The sequence below is a fragment of the Panthera pardus genome, unplaced genomic scaffold (genome assembly GCF_024362965.1).
Source record: "Panthera pardus isolate Hobbes unplaced genomic scaffold, ASM2436296v1 HiC_scaffold_10, whole genome shotgun sequence".
Taxonomy (NCBI): Eukaryota; Metazoa; Chordata; class Mammalia; order Carnivora; family Felidae; genus Panthera; species Panthera pardus.
Genome location: NW_026526655.1, coordinates 11,566,203 through 11,583,824, shown reverse-complemented (window position 1 = coordinate 11,583,824; position 17,622 = coordinate 11,566,203). Strand labels below are relative to the sequence as shown.

General features: G+C 42.9%; 1 protein-coding gene across 2 annotated transcripts in view; it reads left to right on the top strand.

Moving 5' to 3' along the window:
• COL4A3 (collagen type IV alpha 3 chain) overlaps positions 1–17,622 on the top strand; it is a 133,595-nt gene that overhangs the window by 80,350 nt on the left and 35,623 nt on the right. For both annotated transcript variants that reach the window (XM_019445723.2, XM_019445722.2), the window contains exons 15-25: positions 498–557; positions 1,993–2,037; positions 2,315–2,368; positions 3,248–3,289; positions 5,602–5,686; positions 6,855–6,890; positions 8,509–8,673; positions 12,501–12,593; positions 13,340–13,435; positions 16,306–16,376; positions 17,171–17,353. In XM_019445723.2, coding sequence (XP_019301268.2) covers positions 498–557; positions 1,993–2,037; positions 2,315–2,368; positions 3,248–3,289; positions 5,602–5,686; positions 6,855–6,890; positions 8,509–8,673; positions 12,501–12,593; positions 13,340–13,435; positions 16,306–16,376; positions 17,171–17,353 — 930 coding nt within the window. The remainder of the gene's footprint in view (positions 1–497; positions 558–1,992; positions 2,038–2,314; positions 2,369–3,247; positions 3,290–5,601; positions 5,687–6,854; positions 6,891–8,508; positions 8,674–12,500; positions 12,594–13,339; positions 13,436–16,305; positions 16,377–17,170; positions 17,354–17,622) is intronic.

Below are 17,622 nucleotides of genomic sequence, written 5' to 3'. Positions count from 1 at the left end.
TCAGTAGAGTCTCTGTATTTAAGAGTCTCTTATGGTTTGCCTCTCTCTCTGTTTGTAACTATTTTTTCCCTTCCCTTCCCCCCCGTGGTCTTCTGTTAAGTTTCTCAAATTCCACATATGAGTGAAAACATGATATCTGTCTTTGACTGACTTATTTTACTTAGCATAATACCCTCCAGTTCCAGCCATGTTGTTGCAAATGGCAAGATTTCATTCTTTTTTCATTGCCAAGTAGTATTCCATTGTGCCTATATATGTCACAGCTTCTTTATCCATTCATCAGTTGATGGGCATTTGGGCTCTTTGCATATAGCATCTTGTATTTTAGCATTTATTTTTAAACGAATACTTATAAATAAGATTTCCCTCTTAGATGAACCATGATTTTAACATTTTAAAATATAACAGGATAATCAGAAGGAAAAAGTTAATGGCAATCAAGATAAGTAAGAAAAATCAATAATATGTACAATTTGATATAACTCTCATTAATACAGGGACCGCCTGGGGAATCTTATGGAGCTGAAAAAGGTGCTCCTGGAGAACCTGGCCCGCAGGTAAATTTGGAAATTCAGTGTCATGTGCAGCCTGTATTAGTAAATACTCAGGACTATTTAGGAAATAAGTGTACGATACCCATCTCAAACTAGCTTAGACTTTTGTAAGTTTTTTAAAGATTTAGGAAATATGGGGTGCCTGGGTGGTTTAGTCGGTTAAGCGTCTGACTCTGGCTCAGGTCATGATTTTGTCGTTCGTGAGTTTGAGCCCTAGGTCCAGCTCTATGCTGACAGCTTGGAGCCTGGAGCCTGCTTCCTATCTGTGTCTTCCTCTCTCTCCGCCTCTCTCCTGCTCGTCGTGCTCTGTCCCTTTCTCTCAAAAATAAGTAAATATTTTAAAAAATTTAGAAAAAGATTTAAGAAATGAGACTTATATGTTCAAGTAGCTGAGAAGTTTAAGGCTGAAACAGCCTTCAAGGACTTCAGAGCCTGAAACAATATGGCGGGAGGGGGCCCTCCATACCATTTCTCCCCCTCTGTGTGCATTGATTGGCCTCATGCTCTCCTTTGACAATGACCTTCTTCCTTGTAGGTGGCAATAGAGAGAAAAGGTGAGAAGTTCAGATTAATGGCATCCAAGGAGACAGTGTGTTTCCCTGTGGCCATTAATAAAACCCCAGAGAATCTCTCTAATTGACCCAACTTGGTTCTATGCCTCACTCTGGAAAGCGAACTGTGGCCAGGAAGAAGTTTCCAGGGTTGGCCAGACCAGCGGGGTCAGGGTTATTGTGACTGAGAGCCCCATGAGAATCACACAGAGTGAGGGAACGGCCGCTCCCCAAAGAAAATGGGACATGCTGTGACATGGGTAGTGGGGACACTGAAGCCACCAGGGTCCATTCACCCGGCCAGCTCTATTTTTAGAAATATTTAACCACATATATTGTGTTTAAATTCTAAAACTTTTACATTGAGAAAAGTGTATATTTTTCTAAGAAAAAAATAGTATGATTTTTATTCTCTCATGGAGAGTAGACTTCATAATAGGTCATCCAAAAGCCCTGTCTGTTTAGAACACTGCACCATATTTTTATAAGTATGTCCAAATACAGGCATATCTGCAGTTCGGGGAATTGCCAACATCTCGAATAGTTTGTGAACACCTCCCTCTTTCTAAGCTTTTTTGTCCACTCCTCTGCTTTTTCAAGTTTTCTTCCAAGCTTGGGTGGATAGTATTAGATCTCACTGAAGCTTAGCTCTTAATTGCCAATCTTCCTTCCACTGACCCCCCCTTGATTTCCCCTTCTGCCCGGCTCTGCCTTTCCCACCAAGAGAAGGTCATACGTGTTCCATGATTAGTAGTTTTTTTTTTTTTTTTCTTCTAACAAATGGGTGGAAAGTCTCAGTCAGGCTCTCTTGCCCGAGGTCGAGAGGAGACGATCGATCGTATCATTCAGGTTTTCCGTATTTATTAAATGATGTGTTTTTGTTTTAGGGAAAACCTGGAAAAGACGGAACCCCTGGTTTCCCTGGCACTGAGGTAAAGACATGATTTGGCCCATCGATGTTACTGAAATGTTAGTTCCATTCGGTGAAGAAGCACTCTGGGGAGTCATCGGTAGCTACTAATCTAGAAAAAGCATGCGGCCTTTTAAACCTGCATTTGAGAATCAGAGTGCAACACCCTCACTGTGAAGAGAGACCATCTGAGCCACCCTAATTTTTCTTTGCAAAAAGGAGTTCCAACTGCTCTTGCTTCCCACAGGAGAAATTGACCCGTGGGCCTCCTGACCCATTCTCTCTGCCCTTTTCCACAGGGAGCCAAAGGCAACAGGGGCTTCCCTGGGTTACCAGGAGAAGACGGCATTAAGGTAATGCCCTCTCGAACATCCTCTTCTCCAGGCTCTTTTAACTAGTTGGCTTTTGCCCGCCCTTTCCCCACCATGCCCTGGAAATAGGTACAAGGAATTGCGACCAGTGTTCATTAAAACACCTTAGTTATATTTGTTAAGAGGAAGTGAGGGATGTGAAGTTTGCACGGACACCTGAAGGGCAGTTTTGTGGGAAAGATAGAAAACTCGCTCTGTGTGACAGAAGCTGGCTGACACAGTGACCAGTGAGATTTAGTTTGCTCATGAGGAAGGAGCTGGAGAAGTCCTGCAGGCAAGGGTTTCTGGTCATCGGAGGGCAAGTGTAGGCTGAGCCCCGTGAGTCTCAACCTGGGTCATGACACACTGAAAGATCACGATGAATGAATCGTGCGCCGTAGTCCGTTTCATGCGTTGCCAACAACATGTTACAGACATTTTCAAATAATTGTTATATGTAAGGATATGTGCAGATTCAAGATTTACCCTATAATAAATAATATCACTTCCTGTCCAATTCTGAAAATGCCCTCTTGAGTAGGTAAGGAAGGGGGTGGGTTACAGGTGAGTTGGGACAGTGGGGACTGCATATAACTCACAGCCTGGTTTTGCTGTGCCTGAGATCTGGGCGAGAACGTGGGAGTGTGTAATGCATAGAAACACCCTCGGAAGGCACTGGCACGGAGGGAATCTGGAAATCACTAGAGCCACAGCTGCTTCTCAGGACCTTGTTGACAGGATTCTTGCCCCAGGTGTGGCCCTCCAGGGAAATAACCCAAAGTCAGTTTATTATTTAGCTGTGCATTTTGCTTTTTCAGTATACCAAATATGTAAATATTTTGGATTAATGTACTCACAATTTGTAACTGTCTTTCAACACAGGGGTGGAAAGGGGACATTGGCCCTCCAGGATTCCGTGGTCCAGTAAGTGTAACTAAAGATAATGTCCGATTGTCATGGGTGATCAAGTCCTCCAAAGCATCAAGGAAATTTTGAATTGGCGTCTCTCATTAACTGTTAAGAGATGATAGTACTTACTTTTTTATCAAACCAAGGAAGAAAATAGCTGTTGTCATTATTTGTCCATTTGGCAATGGACAAATATTTCTATTTGGTCCTATGTGGTCTCTGGAAGGCACTAGCAATGCCCACCCTCGGCGGTGGGAAAGAAGAAAACCTTTGTTCAATCACACATGGCCCCAGGTGACCTGTGGCCTTGAGCAGAGCAGGAGGGGTGCCGTGGAGGTCAGCTGGGGTACCCAGGGCAGAGGGAGCGAGCTCCACCCACTCTGTCTGGGCATGGGTATATGACATCCTGCACTTGTGGGCAGCACGAGCCCAACCAGGGCCAGCAGAAGCCACTGACCCCAAGCCCAAGCTCCGTCTCAGCAGGCTGTCTCCTCTCTGCAGTGTGGATGTGGATTGCACGGATGTCTGTCAGCTCCTGACTGCAGAGATAGAGCACATTCTCTATTTTGTGACCCTGTCACTTAAGGAGATGAGTAAAAGAGATCCGGGCTCTGACTTCCAGTATCCCTTCGTCTCCTGCCTTAAAGGACAGTGGTTCTCACGTTCAATGCGCCGAGTGGAGCTGCCATTCAGAAAGGACGGTGGTAGTAGGAGAGTCAGGGGGTGGGGGTGAGGGGGGTCCCATTCCTAACACCGTTCTCAGACCTCTCAGCCTAAGTAATTTAACTAAGTAAATTTAACTAAGTAAAGTAACTGGAGGAAGGTCCTGGAAATTCTCACCTTCACACAACAAGTAAGTGATTCAGATGCAAATAGCCCCAACATACTTTTATGGAGTTGCTGGGAAGAATAATTGGGCCTTAGGGTGAAAGCACTTAGCCAACCCTTGGCAGGTGCACATATGCCATTATGGATTTTGATGGAGATTATTATATTATCATTACTGTTATTATTGTGAGTTATTTTTTGTGACTGTATACATAGTGTTTAACCACAATACTCTTGTTACCTCTTTTTTAAACAAGCCAGCAAAGTCGTGGGCCCCATGCAGCATACAGGAAAACAAAACAAAAAACAAACCTTTTCTTTTCCCCTCTTCTTTTTAAAAAAAAATTTTTTTTTAACGTTTATTTATTTTTGAGACAGAGAGAGACAGAGCATGAACGGGGGAGGGTCAGAGAGAGAGGGAGACACAGAATCTGAAACAGGCTCCAGGCTCTGAGCTGTCAGCACAGAGCCCGACGCGGGGCTCGAACTCACGGACCGCGAGATCGTGACCTGAGCTGAAGTCGGACGCTTAACCGACTGAGCCACCCAGGTGCCCCTTTCCCCTCTTCTTTCATTTAAGATAAATGTACCAAGTTCTAAATGAAATCTCCTTGCCAGTTGCGCTGGAGAGGAATTAGCATTCCCAGTTTGCTGTGTGTATGTGTTTTAATTCCAGTTTCTATTATCGTCCTTGGAAATTCTGCTTACGAAGTAGATGGTTAAAGACCAACAGTAGGTCCACTGAGCATGTCAGAAACAAGAGTCCTCAATTATTGCAAGTCATCGGTATCCTGAAATTTAAAGAAACAATCAGAGTATTTTTTGATGTGTGGGTCCCAACAGACTCTGAAATAAAGTTAGCTCATGAGGACAAGTGTTTTTAAAAAGTGAAATAGAATAGGGCCACCTGGGTGGCTCAGTCCGTTGAGCGTCCAACTTCAGCTCAGTGGTTCGATTTGTGGGTTTGAGCCCCGCATCGGGCTCTGTGCTGTCAGCCCAAGAGCCTGGAGCCTACTCCTGATTCTGTGTCTCCCTCTCTGTCTGCTCCTCCTCTCTCTCTCTCTCAAAAATAAATAAACATTAAAAAAAATTAAGTGAGATAGAATATACTGAAAAATCAGCATTGATCAAATGTCAAAATGGTAAGTCACTGTTTGTGAAACTTCAGTTTCTGCATACGTATTCACACATATCTAGAAATGTATGTATGTATATTTATAACTATGAGTATGTGAGCTGGGTCACATCATAAAATCTATTTCTAGTTGAAAGCCCATGAAGTATATGATACCATGATACCAGAAACATCAACTTTTATCTTTACATGTATCCATTACGTATATATGACTACCATATTTCTGCTAACACATAAACCTATGAATTCAGGAAGATAAGGAAAATATCATTTGGGCCAAAATAAAAGACATTGGAATATGGCATTTGGTGAGCTCTCCATAAATAGCTATCTTTTCTCTTCATTTGTTCCTTTTTCCTTTAAGACAGAATATTATGATGCATACCAGGAAAAGGGAGATGTAGGAATTCCAGGCCCACCAGGCCCCAAAGGAGCTCGTGGCCCACAGGGTGAGGATACATTTCTTCCTAAGGCGTTTGCTGCCTATTTCCATGTGTTTCTCTCCAGGCAACATGTAACATATGCTTATAGACCTAGAATTTGCAGGGGGGGGGGGGGGGTGGGGAGGGGGAAGAGAGGTCTCCCAATTTTCATGGCCTCCTAATTTTCATACTTTTATATGAAAATTCCATAGGTGCTATACCACAGAAGGCAGTTAAATTCTTTGTGTGTGCAAGCATGAAGTTCAAGTCGGACAAGAAAACACTAATAATGGCCAGAGGGCAGGAGGAGGGAATATAAAGAATCAGCAATCTTAGTGGGATACAAAAGAAAAAATGGAGACCCTGAAAAACCATAATTTGAGCAAATCCATATAATAGTGACAAGAAGGGACTGAAATCTGGGATTTCCCAACTCCTGGCACCATGAAGCAGAGTCACATTTATTAGATACACTGGAAAGGTCTAGGCCAAGAGCTCTCCTCTCTGGTTACACATCAGAATCCCCGGGAACTTCTAAAAACGTGCCAAGTCCCATCCCTGTGATTCTGATGCAACTGTCTGGAGGTGGGGGCAGGGAGAGGGGGGAGGCTGAGCACTGGTAGATTGCAAAAGCTCTCCAGATTATTCTAGTGTGTAGCCGGGATCGAGAACCACTGATCTGAGGCAAATTATTGATACACATAAGATTTCAAAGGAGAATTTCACTCAAAAGAGTAAAAATACCTAGCATTCTTAAATAAATGGACAGACAAGTATAGATACAGACACAGATTTTTTTTTTAATCTGATATATGGTCACTATAAATCACTTCCATATGTCCAAGAATTAGAACCCCGTGCGATGTTATTGGAGATGGAACACCATCTTCTCGCACCTGAACCGTTCCAACAAAGTGTCAGATACACAGCAGGCTCCTCGTAGATCTCTGTGGAATTGTTTGAAGGTGCAGAGGTGGCATGATTCACTTTTGAATGTTAGGCACCTAAGACTAGTTCCTTCTCTGCGGTTTGTCTCAATCAGCGAGGTTTTCTTTTATCTCTCTCTGTGGGAGTAGAGAAAGTATGAAAATATTTATTATTGATTATTATGATATTGTCACCCAAGATTTCAAAAATGGGGGGAGGGGAGTGTTTATATCCTTGCCAGCAATTAATTACTGTTACGGATTTATAGGTCCCAGTGGTCCTCCTGGAGTTCCTGGAAGTGCTGGTAGGTACCTGCGTCTCAGGCACCAACAGAAATGCTCTTAAAAGGAAAATCACCTTTGCACTGCTTGCGTGGGACAGATGTTTCACTAACGGGGCCAAAAGTGTTTCCAGCTTCCTAATTGGTAACTTTGTGATTTACAGCCGAAATGGGAGTGGGGGGAGTGAAAATGGACACAAAGTAACTTAGAAATGCTCTTTTTTTTTTTTTTTTTTTTTTAACTTCTCAGCGGTTGTAACTAAGTGTAAGACAATAACTGAAGCCTCCAAGCTCAGAGGAGGCACAGAGGTAGAAAACAGAAATTTGCAGTCATTAGGCTGGCTAAAAAAAGATAGTTTTCATAGTGTATCCCATGTTGCATGAGATGCATAGCTTATACTTTCATGTGAAGTTTTAAATTTCACAGTACATTATTTACGGACATGCAGACAATTCCATGAAGTATAAAAACATCCATGAGTCCCTGGAGTGGTTGCCTCTTGAGAGAGGAAGACGAGGATCCAGGACGTTTAATCAAGGATTAACCTCAGTGGCTTTAATTATAACTGTAATGCCATCACGTGTCACTTTGTAGAGGAAACGAAACCCTGAAAAAGCAGCAAAGATTTGATAAGCCCTGCTGTCAATTATAATTTTCTCTATACCATGTTGTGTATTAAGCTATTACGTAATTTTGAAAATGAATTAAAATTAAGCAGATTGCAGAACTATACGTATCTTATAATCCCATTGTTAAAAAACATAGATAAACGGATAAATATTATGTGTATTTGCATGTGCACGGAAAAATACACCAAGTTGGAATACAAAAGGATGTAGCAGAGGTCTGGCCAAAGATTAGGGAGGACTTTTTTCTCTACTCCCGACCCCCCAAGTAATGAATCAGCCCCTTTAGGAAGCAGCGAGTAAAAGTTACAGAGCTCTAAAACGGACATCAGACAGGTGGATTTGCTTTTATGGCAAAACCTTTATGGTCAATAATCAGAAATAATCAGTCATTACCCCTGCTGGTTTCATAGCCCTTTGGTGGTGAGGTCTCTCTTCTTCACAGTTAAACTGTTTGCAAGGCAGAGATTCGAGACTTATCCCCTCTTCATGTCCTTGTCACCTTATGAGGGACAGATGAGCTTTGTGTCACCTGGCTTGGCTTCTCTCCCAGGAGATGCCTGCCACCCCCATCACGCCCTTTTATAATGAAGACAATTGGCTGTGGGAATGAGGTCCAGTGACAGTGGTCTCTCTTTCTCATTTGGGACACTGAAAGATTGGTATCTTCTAGTCTTTAATGAAAAAACAGCCACAAAACCACATATACTGAAGAATTTATCATGAGGTTCTTTTAAAGAAAAAGACGACAGTGCACCCCTAACTCGGTCTCAGTCCCTTGTAATACATTATATAAATTACCTCATGGAACTGGAGCCTTCTGAGCTTTGCTGACCTGTGATCGTTTAGCAAAGCCACAGATGAAGAAAGATATTCTCTTTTTGTTTTATGTTTTATATACCTCTTGATGGGGCAACTTTTATTAATAAGAACATATTACATTTTGCAATTGAAAGATAACATGTGTGAATCGGGAAAAAATTTAAAATATGGTAAAATGATTCTTTTCTCCAAGGGTCGTCGAGGCCTGGCCTCAGAGGAGCCCCTGGATTCCCAGGCGTGAAAGGAAGGAAAGGGGAACGAGGACCCCCGGGAAAGAATGCAGTGGGGCCTCCTGGGTCCCCAGGTTGTCCTGGGGCACCAGGCCCCACAGGGTTGCCGGGATACCCAGGACCACCAGGTAGGTACCTTTTGTGGCCATGGCCCAAGTGACAGATGTGTGCAGATCAGTGGCGATGGAGAAGCTTACTTGCAGCTTGGCCATCCGTCCGTGTGGGTCTTAGGAGCCATCTTCCTGCTGGTGTTTCGTCGCATTAACTGTGAAAACAGCTCTGGTGGAATGGTGGCTTTGCAGGTGCGGCAAAGCTTTAGGCTGAGTTCCCACGGAGGGCACAGTGGGAGGCAGGAGCAAGGGGGAGCGAAGCAGAGAAGGGGGTGACCAAGTTTGCCACTGCTTGTTCAGTCCCTGGAGAATATCCTCCAAGAAGCTGTATTAACTTTGTTTCAGGACAGTCTGTCCCAGAGGAAACAGAGGCAAGAGTTTATCCACCTGTTCCTATTAATCATGGGTCAAGAATATATCCCACGGGACCAGACTAACCACCCCCCCTCCCTTGCACACACACACACTTCCAGGCTGTGTTGGCATGGCTCCCAGGGCATCCTATGCCCTGGCATCAGCGTGTGGGCTGGAGGTGTGCAGCAAGGGCATGAGGCAAGATCCTGCCAGGTCAAGTTGAGGCAGAGACCACAGAGCTGCTGCCTGGAGGATGTGAAGTTCTGGAAGTTCTGATGCCCAGGGGTGTCTGTCCTCTCCTCTGCATCAACCTGTAAAGGCACCTAGCACTCTGTGTTGGCCGGTAGGCACACACAACCTCGGAACATGTGGGTCACTCTTTGTGTCCCAAACACCTCTCTGGAAGCTGCCTTGTAGGTCTTGTGTTTTGTACTCAACCCTCCTAATAGCCTTAAGAATTTTCTACGTGTCAAGGATTTTCTTTTGTTTGTTTGTTTGTTTGTTTACCCATTTTGAGAGAGAGAGGGAGAGGCTGCATGAGTGAGGGAGGGGCAGAGAGAGAGGGAGAGAGACAGCCCCAAGCAGGTTCTGCACAGTCAGCAATGGAGCCCCACTCAGGGCTTGATCTCACGAACCAACTGTGAGACCATGACCTGAGCCAAAATCGAGTCAGATTGCTTAACCGACTGAGCCACCCAGGGGCTCCATGAATTTTGTTTTTAAGAAAGGAAGGATATATTACTTATAGATAGTACGATTATAAACTTGGAAAATCCAAAAGAATAATCCGGAAAACTCTTAGTGTTAATAAGATAATTCAGGTAAATGTCTGGCTATCTGAGCAATATTTGAGAAAGAATAGAAGCTTCCCTTTAGGCCAATAGCTATTTAAGAAATTATCCCATTAATAAAAAGATACAATATCTAAGAACAAAAGCTGTTAAGCTATGGCGTGAACCAACGTGGAAAACAAAGCAAAACTAAACTGAAACGTTTCACCGTGTTGAGAATTTGAACAATTTCTAGTCCTCTCAGTCTTTTTCAGGATGTGGGTTTAGGATGCTCATGTTGCGGAAGATGAACCTGATGAACCTGTTCTTGGATATCGTATCTTTTTATTAATGGGATAATTTCTTAAATAGCTGTTGGCCTAAAGGGAAGCTTCTGTTCTTTCTCAAATATTGCTCAAATAGCCAGACATTTACCTGAATTATTAACACTAACATCTTGTAGCTAATGAGTGCCACAGTCGGGGTGCTGCGGTAATACAGCCCCTTCCCTGGCACACCATGCATGCATCCTCTCCCCTCCAAGACAACGCTGGCTTCCTATCTTTTGCCAAACAACACCCGTCTGCCCTTCGAGTCGCACCTTCAAGTTCAAGCCCAACAGGGAGTTTTCACTGAGCCCACATCCTGTAACACCCGAGCTTATCCAGTAGGAGAGTTTTTCACGTTACCTGTCATTGTCAGTTTCCCCTACAAGACTCAAAGCTCTTGGAGGTCAGAGACAGTGTCTAGTTTGCTGTTTTAAGCCGAGAACGTAGCACAGGGGGCTGGAACGTTGTAAGTACTCAAGTATTTGTTGAAATGAGTATGACAGGAGTATGAAAATGTTTAAGTAGATACAAATGTATCAATGTGTAAATACACATATGACTGCATTAAGTAGAAAACTGCCGTTAGATTTTATTGTTTAAAGATAACTATCCAGTCATTCTAAAGACATAGAAAACTGGATCACAAAACGAACCTTCCTTTCCAAGTCAGACATTACATGGACCACATTCCATCTCAGTTAAATGTTTCCACTGGCACCTTGTTGCTCTGAAATTTGGGGCAGCTATAGGTACCATTTTCAAATATTTAGTTTCATCAGTATTGCCTTGTGCCTACATTTGAAATGGCAAGACCAAAAATTTGGTCATAGAACAGAAAAGCCGAAGAGAATGAGCTGTTCGTTGTCGCATTATAGTAGCATATGCTTGTGGAAGGACTGGAAAGAGCTTTCTTGAAGACCCACATTAGGAATGAAAGGCTCAGGGGCACCTGGGTGGCTCAGTCAGTTAAGTGTCTGACCCTTGATTTCTTTTTTTTTTTTTAACTTGTTTTACTTTTTATTTTTTTAAATTTACATCCAAATTAGTTAGCATATAGTGCAACAATGATTTCAGGAGTAGATTCCTTAGTGCCCCTCCCCCATTTAGCCCATCCCTCCTCCCACAACCCCTCCTGTAACCCTCAGTTTGTTCTCCATATTTATGAGCCTCTTCTGTTTTGCCCCCTCCCTGTTTTTATATTATTTTTGTTTCCCTTCCCTTATGTTCATCTGTTTTGTCTCTTAAAGCCCTCATAGGAGTGAAGTCATATGATTTTTGTCTTTCTCTGACTAATTTCACTTAGCATAATACCCTCCAGTTCCATCCACGTAGGTGCCAATGGCAAGATTTTGTTCTTTTTGATTGCCGAGTAATACTCCATTGTGTATATCTACCACATCTTCTTTATCCATTCATCCATCGATGGCCATTTGGGCTCTTTCCATACTTTGGCTGTTGTTGATAGTGCTGCTATAAACATGGGGGTGCATGTGTCCCTTTGAAACAGTACACTTGTATCCTTTGGATAAATGACTCTTGATTTCTTCGGCTCAGGTCATAATCTCACAGTTCGTCAGACTGAGTCTCAAGTAGGGCTCTGTGCTGACAGCATGGAGTCTGCTTGGGATTCTCTCTCTCTCTCTCTCTCTCTCTCTCTCTCTCTCTCTCTCAGAATGAATAAATAAACTTTTTTTTAAAAATGACGAACTTGATAGATGTGAATAAGCAATACAGAGAAAACAGATGATATTCTGTCCGAACTTTTTCACTCAGTCTGTATTAGGCGTCTACTATGTATCAGGAAGATTCAAGGTATCCAAGATATATAGAAAAATGAGATTTGACCCTTTGCCTAAAAATGTTAAAAGAATAGTCTTGAAATAATTAGAAGTAACTGAATAAAATAACACGAGTTGATTATATGATGAGAAATAACCATATAACGAGCTTTCAAAGAATCACTGCACCAGTATTAAAAAATATCACTTGTGTGGGCCCCTGGGTAGCTCAGTCTTAAGCATCCAGCTCAGGTAATGATCTCACAGTTGTGAGATCAAGCCCTGTGTCCCACCCCATACTGAGCATTGGGATTCTCTCTCTCTCCCTCTCTCTCTCTGCCCCTCCCCTACACACACACACACACACACACACACTCTCTCTCTCTCTCTCTCTCTCTCAAAATAAATAAACTTAAAAAAATCACATGTGTAATGAGAAAGGAAAAGCTGGTCAACATGCTTCAGTCTTCAGTGTAGACGAACCTTCAAAAGACTCGGCTTCTAAAACAAGTATGGGGGAGTGTGTATAAAATAATGCATAGTGCAGAAACGTGCTAATTGAACAAAAACACATAAAGAGATAAAAATCAAGTTCTGGTGTTGTCTTTTTGCAGGTGACATCATTTTTCGCAAAGGTCCACCTGGAGATAGTGGACTTCCAGGCCCTATAGGGTTTCCAGGAATCCCAGGAGTCGATGGGCCCAAAGGTTGGTTCAATCAATGGTTGTTCTATTCAAGTAAGCCATGCTCGTCATCATTACTGTCCCCATTTGATTCCTCCCCCACCAAAACAACAATGATCCCAAACTGCAGACAGTCAAGGCTGGCCTCTTTTCCAGAAGAATTACCTCAAAGTTTTCATTTATCTATAAATCAATCATTTATTTAGCACCCGTGCAATAAATTGTTGGATGTTCCTGGAATATGAGTATTATCCTGCACTGAAGGAGAGAGGTGGCTGTAATACAGGATGTTTTATGCTTGACTCAGGATTTCCTCTGAGAACATTAAGAAGGTCAGATGGATAAAGTAAGCAGTTCTAATAGATGAATGACTTTTTATTAATACGTACAATGTCTGGGGCCCTTGGGTGGCTCATTTGGTTAAGCACCCAACTCTTAGTTTCGGCTCTGTCATCATCTCATGCTTTGTGAGATCAAGCCTCCAAGTCGGGCACCATGCTGGCAGCAAGGAGCCTGCTTGGGATTCTCTCTCTCTCTTCTCTCTGCCTCTCCCCACCCTCAAAAATAAATAAACTTAAATATATATATATATAATAAAATAAAAATCAACAACATAAAAAAATGCACAGTGTCCTAGGTGATTTTCACTACACACACACACACACACACACACAAATCTTAATGTAATAAATGATTGTGTGGTTAGGAAGTATCTGTCCTTTCTGAGGACTAGATGTGGGTTTATGAGTAACAAGCTGCTATCATTGCAGGGGAACCAGGCCTCCTGTGCATCCAGTGCCCTTGTGTCCCAGGGCCTCCGGGCCTCCCAGGATTGCCGGGGTTAGACGGCATGAAAGGAATCCCAGGTACAAAAGGGTCAGCTCACTGGGTGGTTAAAAAAAAAGGTGTCAGACTTCTGAATGTCAGTGATGGGGTTTCCCTGAATTTGGAGATTTTCAAACATATACTCAGTTAACATAAAGTAAGCCGAACTAACACAGAAACTGGCCTTTTCCCCTTTTCCATTTTAGTTGCCGAATTCTAGCAAACCATGGTATTCCCCAGGAATTGTAGACTGGGGTTCCTACAGGGATCCAGCAGGTAACTTGGAGGAGTGAGGCAGCCACACCAAACACACACCACTTTTTTCTTCCATAAAGAAATAAGCTCTCTCTCTCTCTCTCTTTTTTTTCTTAAAAGACACAATTCTCTTCAGTCTGTTTGGGGTTTTTTTGTTTGTTTGTTTTTTAAATCCCCGCTTTTGGTAGAGTCATGGGCATAGGCACTGTTTCATTCAGGACACAAGTACAAGGGCGCCTGGGTGGCTCAGTCGGTTGAGGGTCTGGCTCTTGATTTTGGCCCAGGTCTTGATCTCATGGTTCTTGAGATCGATCCCCACATCGGGCTCCACGATGACATCGCAGAACCTGCTTGGGATTCTCTCCCTGTCTCTCTGCCCCACCCCGCTCACACTCTCTCTCAAAATAAATAAATAAACTTAAAAAAAGGATACAAATGCAATAAAAAAAAAAGCACCCCAGTGGGGCACAGTAGGGAGTGGAAAGGACTGTGGTAAACTGGAAGGCACATTGGAGGGGGCCATCGTGCACCAGCTCCGGTCTGTTGTTACTGGCAGCACTTTAGGCCCGTGTTGATAAATCTTCCAATTTTTCATGAGAAGAAATAAACTCGGGTTTTTAGCTGAAATCTCATTTTTTTTTTTTTTCAAAATTTGCTAACTCCATTTTTGAAAGAAAAAAACCATCCGCTAGGCCAATATTCTGCGAGCTAAACAGAGCCTGTGTTGCTTCTCTTCTGGACGTCCGTGCCAGACCAGGACTCCCCACCCCACAGGGTTGCTTCAGACTGTCCACTGTCTCTGCTGTCGCACCTCCCCTTTCTCGGTCACAGAACTGGCCGTGGACAAAAATCTCGAGGTAGAGAAAGTCTCTACTCATTAGTTGGGTTCCTCCGCCGCTGGTACCTCTCCCCTGGCTACTCAGGGCCTCCGTCACACGGTGCAGTCCTGGTTTTGCCATGACCACCTTGGTCTGCTAGGTGTCGTATGGACCTCCATGCCTATTCCTCACCTCAGTCCTACAGGTAGGTGCTGTCATTGACCCCATTTGACAGATGAGGAAGCTGAGGCGTAAGGTGGCATAGTTCATAAGTGGCAAAGCCTGGACTGAAATCCACTCTCCTCCTGAGCCATGCTCCTGCTCTCTTCGCTGGCATCCTTCAATCGCTGTGCCAGGGGCTTCCCTTTGAAGCAAGTGAATCCAAAGGTCTACCTGGCAACATCGATCAGGGAATATTTGTATGTTACCACCATTGGGTAGACATTTGCATCGGCACAGGGGCTTCGGGAAGTGGGGTCACCGTCCACAGAAGAAACGCTAATGGCACTGTGGCCAGCTGAGAGAGGACACACATTCAGCCAGGGTCCTTTGCCACGCTCACATCATTCCTGTTCCTTTATAAATGCCTTCGTTACTTTGCCATCTCTGCCCCCTGACTCTCTGAGACAGGCTTGAGAGGGGAGAAGCGGGGGAGGCAAAGAGGGGGTGAAGGGTGGGCATAACGGGCCCTCTGTCCCTCATGCTGTTCCTATTCGGTGCCTAAGACTCTGGGTGAAATGTTCTATTAAAACAAAAGCTGACAGAAAGGGAAGGAGCAAGGGAGACAGGGAGGCAAAGAATGGAAGGAAAGCAATGATTATTTTTCTACATTCCCCTTGAGTGACCCAAGGGTAGAATGTGGGTGGGCAGCTCGCTGCTGCTGACCCAGTAGCTGTGTTGTATTTTCCTTGATTTTTCTACATTTGACATACTACAGGTGCAGCTCAAAGAAGATACATAAACAGTGAAAGCATCTGGATTACTATCAAAAAACATACCCTGACTCGAATCTTGCAAAACATTTATTAATACATTGGCTTGAGATCCGCCCAAAAGACCCTCTAAAGGGTCTTTACGGTATATCCTTAACGGATACACTTACATACGTATAGGAAGCGTAAAATTGTACCGCAAAATGCAATTTGGCAACGGATGCCCAGAGCCTCAGAAAAGTTTGTGTCCATTTTGTCTTGTGCTTACGCTTTTAGACATTTATTTAAATTATTAGAAAAATCTGAAGCACTATCTAGAGATATTTACCATAACATTGTTTACTACAATGTTGAAAAGCTGAAAAATGATCCAAATTCTAAAATAGCAGCTGGCTGAATAAATGTTGGTTGATCCACACATTAGGCTACTCTGCGGCCATTTAAAGCGAAGCTATAAATCTGTATTTATTGACATATGTATAGATTCCAAAATGCCATGTACACATTCATGGATATAAAATTATGGATATAAAATTTAAAAGTGCCATACATCAAAATTTTAGCAAATATTGTCCTCTGGTGGTAGATCTATAGGTGATTTTTATTCTCTTCTTTCTGAATCTGTTTTTCACAAGGAGCATACATTGCTTTTTTGATCAAAAAATAAACCTATCTCCTTAAAATTATAAAGACAAGAATTTTAGGGAGGCAAGCATTTTTTAAATGCTTTTTTTTTACATCATCTCTTATGCCAGTTATTTACTCTCATCCTCTCCCTCTGTGTTTTGAGATAGAAATTGTCTTTCTATCCTCAGAAGAAAGCAGCCTATTTCCTGCAACTCCTGCATTACCTGGGCTACTCAGAGTTGGTATTCAACAAATATTTAATAATTCACTGCTTTGCAGGCGGACAAGGGCCAGCTGGCACTAAAGGAAGCCCAGGGTCGCCAGGAAGTGCGGGTCTTCCCGGATATCCAGTAAGATTTCATGGTTTGGGAGCTTTCGTTTCAATTTGGATAACAGCACGTTCTGGAAGTACAGTAGCACCACACATAGGTTATCAGTTTGGTGCCTGGCAAAGAGTACTTAATATTAGAGCATTTCATAGAGACTTGATTAAATGAGTAAATGCATGATGTGTGAATAAGTGAATGAATTAATGAACTTTGAATCATTTAAAACGGATCAGAACTAGAAGCAGATCTCTGGTTGCCTGGGCTGCGGTTGGGACAGGGCATGACTGCAAATGGATCTGAAGGAATCCGAGGGAGTACCGGAAATGTTTTAACACTGGATTATGGCGATCGTAGCATAAATGTACAAATGTACTAAAAGTCATGGAACTGTATTCGTATAAAGATATATCTTATGATATGTAAATTATACCTCGATAAACTATTAGAAATTAGAGGTTTGACTATCACGGTGAGTCAGAGAGTTACACAGATATATATATATATTTCAATCAAATGATCCATAGATGCATGTTAAAATTTCCAATATTCTAACAGAATCTAAGTTACGATGATATCTGTGTCATATTGACCAATATTATTGTGTGTGTTGCATTGAATTGTGCTAACTGAATTCCAGTTTTGAAAGCAAATAGAGAGGGAAAAAAGCTTGAAGTTATACTTGTAGGCTAAAGAAAGTGTCTGAAAAATATCCATGTTCATTACACTTGAAAAATTCTGGTTGACTTTTTTTTTAAGATTGGCACAAGAACAGCTGTACCCAATTGCAATGCAGACTCGTTTCTGTACCGCCCTAGGGGTTCCCGGGTGTTCAGGGGGATCCAGGACTTAAAGGAGAAAAAGGGGAAGCACCTCAACCTGATGGACAAGTGGGTGCCCCAGGGGACCCCGGGCTCAGAGGGCATCCTGGAAGAAGAGGCTTGGATGGAATTCCTGGAACCCCCGGGGTAAAAGGATCACCAGGACCTAAAGGGGAACCGGTTGGTATCTAGTAACTTTTTTCGAATTACCCTCCCTACAACTGATATGCTCTGAAGTTACCACATTGGGTACTTTCCATTCATAAAATCCTTGGCCATTCAGCACAGTGCGTCCCTCTAACCGCACAATGAGGCATCTTCAAATGAGCAGTACTAACCCCAACACATGTGTGTAGTATTTTCACACATAGGTAGCACTCAGTCGTGCTTTTAGCCCAAATAAAATTCTACATCGATAATGACCTTGTCTCCTACGCAAGTTACAATTC